Here is a 13253-nt window from a genome sequence, read left to right on the forward strand (position 1 = left end):
CATCTCACATCATTTAGTCTTCAAATTCACTCACTCACACACTCTCACACACACACACACACACACACACACACACACACACACACTTCAAATCAAGAATGTGTAACATTGCAACTCCAGACACCTACTCCTGGCACTGGCAAAGGAGTAACTCTGAATTTCTACAATTAAAAAACAAAATAAAATCCAGGAATATGTCCACGATAGCTAGCTGGATAGCTTGGCTCTCAACTTAGAGAAAATGTTCCAAAGAAGCGTACTGGATACCTGAGAGGTAGTTCCCCTGGGACAAGACGCTTGTCCCAAATCTTCAAAAAGTCCATAATGTCCAATACAACTGCTCAGCTCCCATTTTAGCTCCTCCCATGCGATAAAACAGCTGTGCTCCGATTTTTTTCGTTTTTTTAATTCTGAGGCATTCACAGGTTTAAAATAAGGGAGCACACTCGAGTTTAAAAACCGAGAAGCTTCGACCCCTGAGGAAGATGAATATATTTTGTCTAACAGTCTCAAAACGGTTCCTCCGAGGTGTGCAGCACGTCGTCCGAGGTTTGGAGCAAAAGTTCATTTCATTTGGCCACAGACAATCATGACCAAGACAGGAAAAACGACAACTTATGAGGTAATAAAATGGACTAACAAAAGAAATACATGAGGTAATGACGACATTTAAGATTTGACACATGGGCATTATCAGATGTGCCCATCGCATAACTTATTACTACTTCAAAACTACAGCAGATGGATGTGTTAGTAAGATCTGACTTTAAACACCAAAAACAAACAAAGAAAATACCAGTATTGGGATAAAATAGCAGCTGCATTTAAGTTGCTAGTTGTTGTCGTTTTTGTGATTTTAAATATTCACAGAGATCCGCTGAGTTTGAATTCGAAAAATAAAAAGTCAGGAGCTCAGGTGGAGGATGGTGTCACCCGTTCAGGTGCTGGACTCTTTGGGAGGTAGGTCCTCGTTGGTGAGAGACGTCACAATGCAGACGGGGATGTCTGAGGTAGTGCTGCTAATCGTTCTGGCGATCTGGCCGATGCGCTCCTCGACACAACCGGCGGACAATCGTGCCTCTGCGTCGTGGTCCCAGCATTCTTCGATGGTCTCGCACATCTGGCTCAGACCCTGTAGACACAAACCAGAAGTTATAGGAGAGTAAGTCCTTAGTTCTGTTTTCTTACTTTATTAAAAGGGCACTTTTTTTTGTACACAAGTTTCAAACCCAAACATTAAATAAAAATCCATTTCACAGGACAGAAATTCCTCACTTTTTCTGTGGCCTAAAGGTGTAAATATAACTGCCATCATTATATCAGAAACTACAAAAACATAACTGATTCAGAGAACTATGACCTCAAATGATTGAGCTGTATTCACTGTGTAAAACAAATAAAAAAAGTAAAAAAGAATGTATGACATCCTGGTATTGCTGTTGAAACTGCTGGAGCTATTTTTCCACTGTTACTCACAGGATGTTTGAGCCAGCAGTCCTTGATGGCTGGACGCATCTTCTTGTGCACGACCACATCCTGCAGATCCTCCAGGGAGGGATGCTGGCCTATTTCATCCTCAAACGGCAGCATGTACTCGCCAACTGTACCTGAGGAGGGGGGGGCAGTAAGTAAGTAAGTAAAAGTAAGTAAGTAAGTAAAAGTAAGTAAGTAAGTAAAAGTAAGTAAGTAAAGTACAGGATGGAAAGCGTTACAGAGATCAAGTCAAGCAAATAGTGCAGCATTTGGATTTGGAAAATCCGAAACTTGCTCTCTATTTAAAAGAGTAACTACCCACATTACACCTTTAACCTAGATCAGATAGCATTTCCAGGCAAAACGAAAACTAATCCTTTGTCTATTAGGTCAGTCTGAAGCACAGTGACCTTTCACCTGTGTACGAGGCAGCATTCCTGCACTGTTTGACTCACCGTCTGTCTCTGTGCAGCGGGACACCAGCTCCCACAGCACCAAGCCCATAGCATACATGTCTATTCTCAGGAAGGAGTCTCGCTGGAAGTTGATGGCTCCCTCCAGCACCTCTGGAGCCATGTATCGCCTCGTACCCACCTGGCAGGACAATGGATTCAGGTATATATGAAAGAAAGAAAGAAAGAAAGAAAGAAAGACATAAATAAATGTGTGTATGTATGTATGTATGAATAATATGAAATGCTTGAATATACACTTTTAAATTATTTTCATGATTAAGTACTACCACCGCATCTCTAAATGTTGAACCCTACAATAGGAAACAGCCTCTATGTGCTTTATTCTTAACTCCTACTTTTAACTTCTCGCTTGTAATCAAAGTGGGTTATTTAAGCTCTTTTTGACAATAATCAACAGAAAAGACTTTCATGTCAAAATAAAAAACCTCTACAAACCAGAGTTACTGACTCAATAAATATTAACTATTTAATATTTACTAGGAAATTTCTACATTGCACCAACTGTATAAAGCCTAGCCTATGTGAACATTTCAGAAAAATCAAGTGACAATTCCTCAGACTGGCATCAAAGTGCCAATGTGGAATTAAAGTAGTGAAGTGATTCCATACCTGGCCATGCGTGTCACCTGGAGGTTTTCCTGGTTCAAATCGTACAGCGAGCCCAAAGTCTCCAATGATTGCAGTCAGATCATCTCGTATCATCACATTCTTACTCTTGAAGTCCCTAGAAAATTAATTTCAGGACAAACTCATTAAAATGCTGTAATTATAGAGATGTTTAGTCACATATTAGTCTATGGACTTCCAGGGGAAAATAACTAAATCAAGCACAAGCAGAAGAGAGGAGTACTAAAATGAAATGTCTGATTTTCAGTGATTTGAGTTTTTAGAAAAGCCAGTAACAGTTTGTTTTCTCTACCTGTGTGCAATGGTGGGTTTGGGCCCCTCTCCCTTGTAGCTGGGAATGTCCTCATGGAGGTAAGCCAAGCCGCGGGACATGGTCTCTGCTATGTGACACAGCTCACTCCAGGTCACAGTGTTACCCTTCAGGTGGTCCGTCAATGAGCCCTATGCACGCACGCACAAACAAAAGATTCAGGAAAAAGGATTAATAACTGCACAAAAATCAAATGTCTCAGGAAAATCTACTGTAAATGTCCAATGACTTAGCCAACCATATCCCTGGAACAGATAGTGTTTGGTCCTGTGTTTGACTTAATTTGCTAGCCAAATAGCGTATTCTGGAAGAATCACCAGAAGCGTCTAAATTCACAAAATATAGCTTAAAAAGGTCCAATATATTTACTGTAGTGACTCCAAAAAATGACCCTAATGCATCATCAGATATTATGGAAACATGCTAAGTTGAAATACTATCTTTTCTGACAACAATGCTAATGCCAGTATTTTCTCCTTTTGAAATTTCCATTCCGTGACAGAATTTCTGTTTGCGTTTTGGCCTGTGTGTTGTTATCAACTGCCCAGTAAACCCAGCGCACCACAGCTGTAACGATAGTACAGCCATGAAAGCAGCAAACTAACGAGCGGGATCAACGGAGATAGATTCTACCCGACCTAAAAAAACCTGCATGTTTCTAACAGCATGACCAGAGATGTAACAAACCCCAGGTAAATATTGGAGATGTATTTGAAAGATGGAGACAGCTTAGAGCCCAAAAGGACACAGACTAATTTCCTCCTGAACAGGTAGCTAAACATTAGCTTCAGGATAATTTATCACGGCTACAAGGGACGGGCATTTTATGTCATTACACAACATTCGTGTATTCACATTGAATTACATAGCTAGAGTACCAGAGTTGGTTACTCGCAAAACCAAACTGAGACACAGCCAATAAAGTGATCCCGACTGGTCCTGGCTAACGCCGCCATGCTAACCCTGCTAACGTTACCGGAGGACCAGGTAAGCGGGCCACGGCTGTTTACAACGTGTAGCTTGTTCAGCAGCCGCAGCCGACAACGGTGAGTTATTTTAAGCCAAGAGAGGGGGGCTGTAAATTGGGAAGAGGGGGCCGTGAGTTTGCAGTGTGTTTAGCGATTGTCGCCGTAATTCTAAGCCAATAAAGTGTGTTCAGTCGGGTGGAGAGGACGGCAAGGTAGTGTTATTTTTAGCGGTTCCTACTGTAATTCTAAGTCGAGGAAGTGTGTCTGTCTATCCGGTGGTGAGGATGGCGAGGTTGTTATGTTTTTAGCGGTTCCTACTGTAATTCTAAGCCGAAAAAGTGTGTCTGTCAGTTGGGTACAGAGCTCCGCGTGAGTACGGGCTTCTGTGACTGTCAATATAGCCAGCATCTAACGTTAGCTACTCCGCTGTTCTGTGAAGTAATGTCTGGCGATGTGAGATAGGTGTCTAGCAACATTGTTGTGGATGCTCCTTCAGCACGGTTTGGAGGAGGGTCTGGCAAAGCAAAACTATGGGTGCTGCGGTCTCAGCCTGGCAACCTCCGTGAACTTCGAGTCTGGGGAGAAGGGGGGGGGGGGAGATATGACTCTCTCCAGGATTTTTGAATTTGTACTGCAGTAACTATTTTAAACACTAGCTGTCAGTATTACATATTGCACCCTTAAAATATTAAAAACACTGACAAAATTGAAAACATTAAACCAAACAGATGACACATGCACAGATGGCACTGAGACCATTACTGGAACTAAATACGTTTGTGCCACTGCCATAGATAAAAGGTGCTACGAGGACAAACCGTGACAGTTACTACACACATGTAATGCTACATTTGTGGTTATGGTAATTATTGTTTAATCATGTTTTGATGTGTTAATACCTTTGTTGAGAAGTCCAATGAACAGGATATTCTGGTAGCCTCAAGGTGTTTAATCATAGTATTATTTCAGGCACACACGTTATAACTGCCATTTTTGAACAACAAAACTGTCTGTATTATTTTTTACCCTCCATGCGAAAACGCTGTATAAATCTAAGAATACAACTCTATCACTAAAGGTATGTATATGGTGTACTGCAGACTTGTCATGAGTAATAAAATCCACTTTAATAAAAGCTGCCATGCTCTTTTGTTCAGGTAAATAAAAGGCATCTGCCAATATTGGAAAAAGTCCAGCAGTTCTAGTAAACATGAGCCCTATACCTATATGTGGGTATATATAGTAAGATGTGCACTCACCCTCTCATGAAACTCTGTGATAAGCCACAGCTCTGTCTCCAGGTTGGTGCCGTGCTTCTCTGCAGCGATGTAACGTAAGAGGTTTTCATGCCGCATCCCTGGAGTCAGGAATATGTCTCGCTCGTTTTGCCATGACTGCTTGTCCTACGCAAACACACATAGACCAGAAAGTGTTTAGGTCTTGATGATTTATACAAGCAATTTAAAAACAAGAATCATAATTCCTTATATGTTACACAAAGCAGCTAGCCCCAGTTTGTGCCTCTCATGTATTAACATTACATTCCAGTCAAATTTTCTGTGGTAGTTCCCGCTACAGAAGGTGTCTCCAGGAACACATTTTGCCATGATGACACAGACAGATTTAAAATATGAAAACAATACCAGCAGTGCTCTTGCGGCTGGTAAATATTCTATCCACTGCATGACAAAAAAGATGTTTTAACCTCTGTTCCCGAACAAAGATGGTAGCCAAAAATGAATGAATAAAAAAAAAAAAAAAAAATCAATCCCCATTTTCAATTTGTACAATGTGAACCAAAAATTAAAAAACTGATGGTACTTTACAATATTTTAAATTTTTATAAAAATAAAATGTAAATATTTTGCTTTGACATATGTCTTTTGTGGCTACCTGGATTTGGCAATACAGTCCCAACTTGACAAATGGGTTCAACATTTTTTTTATTTTTTATTGTGCAACAGATATTTATTCATCCAAATGGTATGGTGTCTTTGAGGATTTCAAAGATAAAATGGTCATTTATTTATATCTATCTATCTATCTATCTATCTATCTATCTATCTATATATAAATAAATAAATAAATAAAAGACCATTTTATATTTGATTGCTTGGCACTGACTCAAAAAAGTAATAACAACTGAGAGGAACTAACTGGAAGCTACGACGCAGCATTGACATGATAAAAACTTACAGAAATGCTTTGAATTAATGGACATACCTGAACAGGGAAGACCTTTACAGCAACATATTCGCTCATCAACTGGGCTTTCCAAACACAACCAAAGCGCCCCCTAGCTTTGATTTCCAGCAGCTGCAGTGGTTTCAGACCCACCAAGGGGGATGGAGGAGCTGGTCCAGGATCCTGAATAACAGACAAGAAAAACCAGTTAAGTCCTGTTCTTCTGCTAAATTGATCTAAAAAGATGTTGGCACTTCTCTTACCCTTAGTACAAAATCTTACAGGAATATAAGAGAAGAACTGGGTGATTAGGGTAAGCAGCCACCATGACTGACATACAGTTTAAAGACATGCAGTGAAAGACTAATCTTTAAGCACCACAGATGTCACAGATTACCACCAGAGAGTCAGACTGGGGTATGGCCTCTCTCACCTCGCTCAGGTCTACATGGCCGTAGGGAGGTTTGCGGTGGCGGTACATCCACAAGGCCAGAACGAGGGCCAGGGACAGCACACAGAGAGGCAGCAGGGAGTACACAAGCACGTTGAGCAGGGACGGCACTCGGGGTGGAGGCCGGATTTTTACTGTCAAGGAGTAACAGAATAATTACAGCATGACAGCTTTTTTGACATGTAGGTTATAACCAGCGTCCCTCCCTGCAAAACCTGAATTTAAAACGAGACAGGTATCATTATATATAGATTGTCCAGCCTTGATCCTTACAGACCGAGTTACTACAGAGTCTTTAAAATATACAACAAATAGGCTTGTGGCGGTGTGCTAAACATCTACTTTCAGTAACCTTTCTAGTCAGTATTGGACTATGCAAATAGAAGATTATTATAGTGTAGTATTATATGTTGAAATGGCATTTTAAAGAAAACTACAATGTCAAGAAGGCAAATTACCAGATTTCTTACAAGGCATTATTTAGCAACATTTAAAAGGAAACAAATCACCACGTCTGTGTAACACGCATCAGTGTGATATACACAATATTTTGTTACTACCAGATGCAAGGCTAAGCTTTACTCCCACTAATCGGAGGGGAAAAGCAAAGACCTATTTTTTGCTTGTACTAAATGCGGGGATGCATTTGCCACTCACCTCGGTTGCCACTGCCAATCATGTCAGGAAGGTGGGTGAATCGTTCATTGCAGTAGTTGCCCTCGCAGCAGCAGAAGAAGACCTGAGGGTTTTCCTCCATGGAGACACACTCTTGCCTAAAAAGGTAGATGACACTCCTAAATTATAGCTTCAATAACCAAATGTCAAAACAAGATACATGTCAAGCAGTTTTAATAATAAACAATGGGGCCAAAATATCATGATAGTAAAACTAACGTTTTGTGATCTGGACTCGAAGAACCAAGTAAGCGAGTGTCGGCTTTTTTTTCCTTTTGTTTTTATACATCTGCTGTACATAAGCCCGCTGATAATTGTCAGGACTCTGTCTTTAACCCATGTACTCATTGCTATTGGTTAGTGGTAATGCTGCCAGTGTATGAGCCAACAGAAACTACAATATATCTGGTACTTAAATGAGCAAATTATCTTTTATTGAGAATATATTGATTTGTTAACCTTGCTAATTATCGCCATACAAGTCACTCAAGGAATGGTCAGCCATGATTCAGAGAAATCACAGGTTTTCTAACACTTCATACACAAGACTGCAGAACTGCTCTTAAATGCTATAATTATGTCTTTTTAACATCGACTCTCAACTTGTTCACAATTGCCAACCTGTCCATCGCTCTTGATTTCCTGCCACTATTGTATTATCCCGTTATAGTTATAATAATTTCAGCCAATAGCACTTCAGACTGAAGCGGTTTCCCCTGAAAACTGTCAACAAATTTGTACCTGCGAAACCTACAATTTGTGCACATCCATTTCCAGCAAAGTTTTCGAAAATATGCTTTTGGAGTAATATAGTACATGCTGTGTTTAACTCTAATATGCTTCTGTGAGACCCATAATAGCACTCCTTTTTATCCTGACTTTCTCAAAAGCTGCAGGTCAATCTTGTAACTACCTTTAATAATCAGAAACAAATAGAACAGATAAAACACATTACACAAAACCTATTTTATTGCTGGCTAATGGTTAATTCTTTATACACCCACCCACACAAACGGATGTGTCATTTGGGGTAGGTTATTATAGTTCTGTTTTCTCCAGATAGCCTTTATGAGCCACCAGAGGTCTCCAGCTTTTTCTAAATGCAGTGGCTTGAATATTAAAGACTAAAAAGTTTGCTCACACCACAAAGCTCTGCACAGGCTGCTGATAAAGCTAGTTTAAAACTCTCCTCCTTACTTACAAATTCCTGAGTTGCCCAGTGCCACCATATCAATCTGCCATCATCAGGCTGTGGGTACAGAGCTGTACTCTGCACCGTTGATAACAATGCAGACTATCTGGTAACCCTTGAGATTTATATATTGGTGATAAGGCAATGCAAATAAGTAAGACAGTCCTGCATCTCTACATTTTATGTAAAGTTTGGATGTTTTAGGGCTGCAACTGCTGATTTCCCATACTGATAAATCTGTTGATCCATCGTTTACTCTGTAACATGTAATTAAAAAAAGAAAATGCCCTTCAAAATGTTCCCAAACCATGAGATGCCATCTCTAAATTGCTTGTTTTGTCTGACCAAGGCTGTGGTGGAATTTCCAGAAACACCATGTTGTGGTAAGATGAGACTAAAGGGAAAGCCAAGACAACATCAGGTCATTCATAGGTCACAGGTCAGGGGACTAGAATATTCAGCCAGTCTCTAATAACCAAAACTGTTCATGTATAATTATGTTTGTCTCTACAGATTCAGGGATCTAGGAATCAGGACTGTCTCCTTTTTGGAGGTCGGAGGGCCAGCCACCCTTAAGCATACTTTCCAGAGAGAGAGATAGGCTTTAGTATCTGTGTTTACGGCGCCTGCAATATCTTTGTTTACCTTAAAAGGTCCAGCTAAACATAACGCCTCCAGCATGAGTTTAAATACACCTTCAGGAAGACAGGAACTTCAGAGAGCTGGGACAGCATTGCACAATAACACATCGTGGTTATACTGTACTGCCTGCTTATTTGTCTCCTCAATTGAGTGTTCATTAAATGCTTCTGTGTAAGTCATAAGTCTCCCGAACCTTCTTCACTTATGGGAGTTGAGTTGGGAACCGGAGGGTCGCCGGTTCAAGTCCCCGTACGGACCAAAGTACGGAGGGTGGATTGGTAGCTGGAGAGATGCCAATTCACCTCCTCACTGCCAAGGTGCTCCTGAGCAAGGCACTGTACTCCACCAACCGCTCAGGGCGCTGTTCCAGCACTGGCAGCCCACTCACTCTGACATCTCTCCATTTGTGCATGAATAAGTCCTGAGCATACGTGTGTGTGTGTGTGTGTGTGTGTGTGTGTGTGTGTATTTCAGGCCTGTGTGTAGTGATTACTAACAAACAGAGTGTAAATTGTAATTTCCCCACTGGGGATCAATAAAAAGTATAAATTTAATTTAATATAAAATTAAATATTATAAATTAAATGAATGAGTTGTGCTGCTCCTGGCTTTTTCCTTAAAGGCCAAAAAAACTTTACAGGTCATTCTCACTCAGTTTGAGAACCACTAAATGTTTGCAATTTCTCCAGTTGATCAGCTGATTGAAAAATAGTTTCCGCATAAGTTGTTTTATTTCTGTCGCTGAAAATTCCCCAGGTCAAAGAAATCTAGATATATCTAATTACATGTGGCTACTGAAGCAGATATTTGTGTTGTACTCACTGCCAGTCACTCTGGGTACGAGCCAGACACCTAAAATATAAATGTAAATGCATGGTGGCGATGCACTCGCTCAGTGACCCGACCTGTCATAGCAGTTGAAGTCGTCCAGCCAGCAGCCTTTCTTCACCAGCTTGATGGTCCCTGAGGAGTTGAGCCAGGAGGCATAACAGTGCAGTCGCTTGTCCTTCTCCCCCTCGCAGCGCTCAAAGCCGCTCTGGTTGGTCCTCTCCGTACGCCAGTTATCATTGTAGTACACGCACTCCCGGGTCTCTGCTTCGCCCAGACTGTACCCTGAAATGGACAGAAGGCCTCAGTCAGCTCACATCATAATGAATTGAAACTCAACAGCGGAAGCACAACATATGGCGCAGGATCCTCTCGATGCCACGAAGAAACATCTCCGAGCAGAGCCTCTATCATCACTCTGGCACACGGCCAAGTTTGGGAGCTCTCTTTAGTAAAAAGGGAGTTCCTCTGGGCTATGAAATTGTTGCTGAATAGTAGTTCAGCTTAATCAAAATTCACTGAAAGATATTTTCAGAGAGTAACAACTAAAAAGGAGAAAAAAAATTTAATTAGCTATAGAAAAACAATGGTATGCCCTAGTGTGATATAGAAACAGCGCATATTGGCATGCCACTTCTATAGATAAGGACTCCTGTATCCTGCTGGAGTTTGACACATCTGGAAAGACAGATAAGACCTTCTTCTTTAAGGGCTTTTACTGTCATTTAGCAGGAAATAATTTCCCTAACCAAACCAAGATTTGACAATAGCTGTCAGTCTCCTAACATTCAATCCTCTTTGTAGATTGAATGTTGGACACACTCAAGCAACACATTTAAGATGCCTTTTTGATGAATGATGAAGCAGATAAGATGCTGTACATGTCATTCCCAACGTTGCCTAATCTTTGTTCACAGAAAAAATAGTGCATGTCTCTTTAAATCCCTGCCTATATGAGGCTGCCCATCCCCCAGTGTTACCCCCACCAACCTATCACACACACACACACACACACACACACACACACACACAATGGATTTCATTATAGCATATAGGGATTCATGCAGTGAACAACCAAACATCATGCTCATTATTAAGGATCGTAGGAAGGTAGTAAGGACACACACACACAGCAGTGATGCTCCATTGAGCCGAGATGGCATTTCTGATATCTGTGGTCACATGATCCGCGAGGACTTTTACTACAAGATCATTCCCCAACCCCCCTCCCTCTGTCACTTATTGAGGCTTACACACGACAACATGAATTCTGGAGAAGCAGCTTACTATACACTCCCGAGCACTAATCTATAAACCATAAAGGCATTAGCTACAGTGCTATTTGGCACACATGAGACAGCACAATAAAAAATATAGTACATGTCGTAGAAAAACTAAAAAGTGAGGGGGGAAAGTGGATATTATCGTTTCCAAAACAACTATAGGGAAAACCTAGATAGGGGACAAAGGTAAACATGTTTTGAACATACAATAAAACCTCCCATATGAGTTGCAAACACTGGCAAAAAAACGCCAAACAAAAGAAAAACAATCCTTGCTCAATTTCACGTGGGAGTAAGTCACAGGCTTTGGAAAGGGAACTGTGTCTCAATTCAGGGTAAAGACCTAACGTAAGACAACAGCTGCTGTCTCGTCAAATCAAACGCACATCGATTTACGAAAAGGCTATTCAGAGAAAGTGTGTTTTCAAAGGCTTTTGTTCAGGCTGTAACCACAAACAAGAGTGCAGACCTGAGATGTAGCCTATAAGGTTTCAGGATGTTGATGCAGCTGCTGCCTTCTATTCCTGCCACTGTTAAGAAAGGCGAAGGGGACGCAACAGTTTTAAATTTGGATATCTTTTATTGCAACATTGTCAGCATTAAATACTATATTCAATGTAATCTAATACATTTTCTTTTTACATAAAAAGTCGCAGCTACTGCTAAACTATTTCTCGTGTGTGAAACTAGATGTGTACTTTGTGGGGGCAAACGGAGAAAATGCGATTGATGGGTAAGAGAATAAAAAAACCCACAACTGACCGATAGTATCTACTACTGCCAACAAAGTTTAAACAACTAACACACGTCAACTTGCTCGCGGGTCGACATTTCAAACGGAGACTATTACACGCACACATTCAGACAAAAATGTGTCTCCGACTCGAAAAAGAACTGTTGCAAATTCGGAACCAACAATAGCAGCTTACCTGCGCATAAAGTTCCCAGAAGAAGTGAACAAGTCAGCCATGAAAAAGACATGTTCCGTTTTAAATACAGGACAGAGATTTCCCCCGCTTCCCGACGCGAACATTAAAACTCAGGTTGTCCAAAACATCAGTCCAGGATCAAAACGACCACAGGCCTCTGGTCCCTCCAGCAGCCTAACCACCACCACCACCACCACAACGCGTGTCAATAGCCGCGACGCTGCAACAATGTTGCAAGAAAAGATAGGAGCGATTAACTGACTGCCAGACTGTTAGTCCATTAATATGTGCAGTATTTCGCATTGGAAGTGGATCCAAAAGCCGAATGGGAAGCCGTTAAACCACCCAAGACGAAAGCTCAGCGCTCTTTTTGAGGTTATTCACTTGAATAGTAGCACCGCTGCATCGGGAGGTCGGTCGGGGTTTACATGCATGTTACTGATCTGTGTCCAAAATGGCTTCTAAATGGGGAATGGGCTGCAAACAGGGAAACCCGGATGTGTAAACACAAAGAGGGGAATTCAGGCAGCCAGCGAGTGACCTTAACACGACTCCGAAACACGCCTGAAATTACTTCATTTTACCCTTGTATCTAACATAATAGAGCCTATATATAACAATTTAAATAATAAAAGAAGCCTAACAGTAGGAATATGAGGCGCTGGGGATAGATGTGTGCTTTCCACGTTGGTATTTGTCCCGGTTCCAACTGATAAACACTTGCACTTTTTGTGGTCAGAGTTGGTATTTTATAGTCTACTTTTCGGTTTATTATTTAGCCCGGGGTTTAAATTACATTATGAGGTAGGCTAATGCCTAATGATTTTACTGCTTACACGTAGAGGATAGTGGAATATAATTTACGCTTTTAGAAAACAAAAACAGCCTACGTGTGTTATTGAAATAATGTATTGCAATATTTTAACTGTGAAAGAACAGCTCACCAGATATGAAGTCAACTCTATAGGCTGAGGTAGGCTATACACAGTCTATATTTTTAAATAGCCAGTACTTACAAATTTAAAATATCAACGTATTAGCTCGTACAATATTTACATTATTAAGCAGGCCTATATATATTTATCGATGTTAATGTGATTAATATCTCACAAAAAGTATAATACATTCTGAGTTTTTTTTTCTATCTGAATGATCTTTTATGCATAAGTAGCAGTGCTAAAAATAAGCGACCTAATTTGGAGTAACAGGATACAA

The 13253-nt window shown here is 40.7% G+C and overlaps 1 protein-coding gene across 1 annotated transcript; it reads right to left on the reverse strand.

Annotated features, from left to right (window-relative positions):
• Positions 1–396: 396 nt before the first annotated feature.
• Positions 397–12499, reverse strand: acvr2ba (activin A receptor type 2Ba). Its single transcript, XM_078264285.1, has 11 exons — positions 12039–12499; positions 9904–10111; positions 7147–7262; positions 6472–6623; positions 6078–6221; positions 5114–5257; positions 2869–3017; positions 2559–2673; positions 1929–2067; positions 1477–1607; positions 397–1132 (listed from the first exon to the last, which is right to left on the reverse strand). The coding sequence occupies exons 1-11, from the start codon at positions 12088–12090 to the stop codon at positions 938–940; spliced, it is 1545 nt and encodes a 514-aa protein (XP_078120411.1). The 5' UTR covers positions 12091–12499; the 3' UTR covers positions 397–937.
• Positions 12500–13253: the final 754 nt, after the last annotated feature.

This window comes from Sander vitreus, chromosome 12, assembly GCF_031162955.1.
Source record: "Sander vitreus isolate 19-12246 chromosome 12, sanVit1, whole genome shotgun sequence".
In the NCBI taxonomy this organism is placed as follows: Eukaryota; Metazoa; Chordata; class Actinopteri; order Perciformes; family Percidae; genus Sander; species Sander vitreus.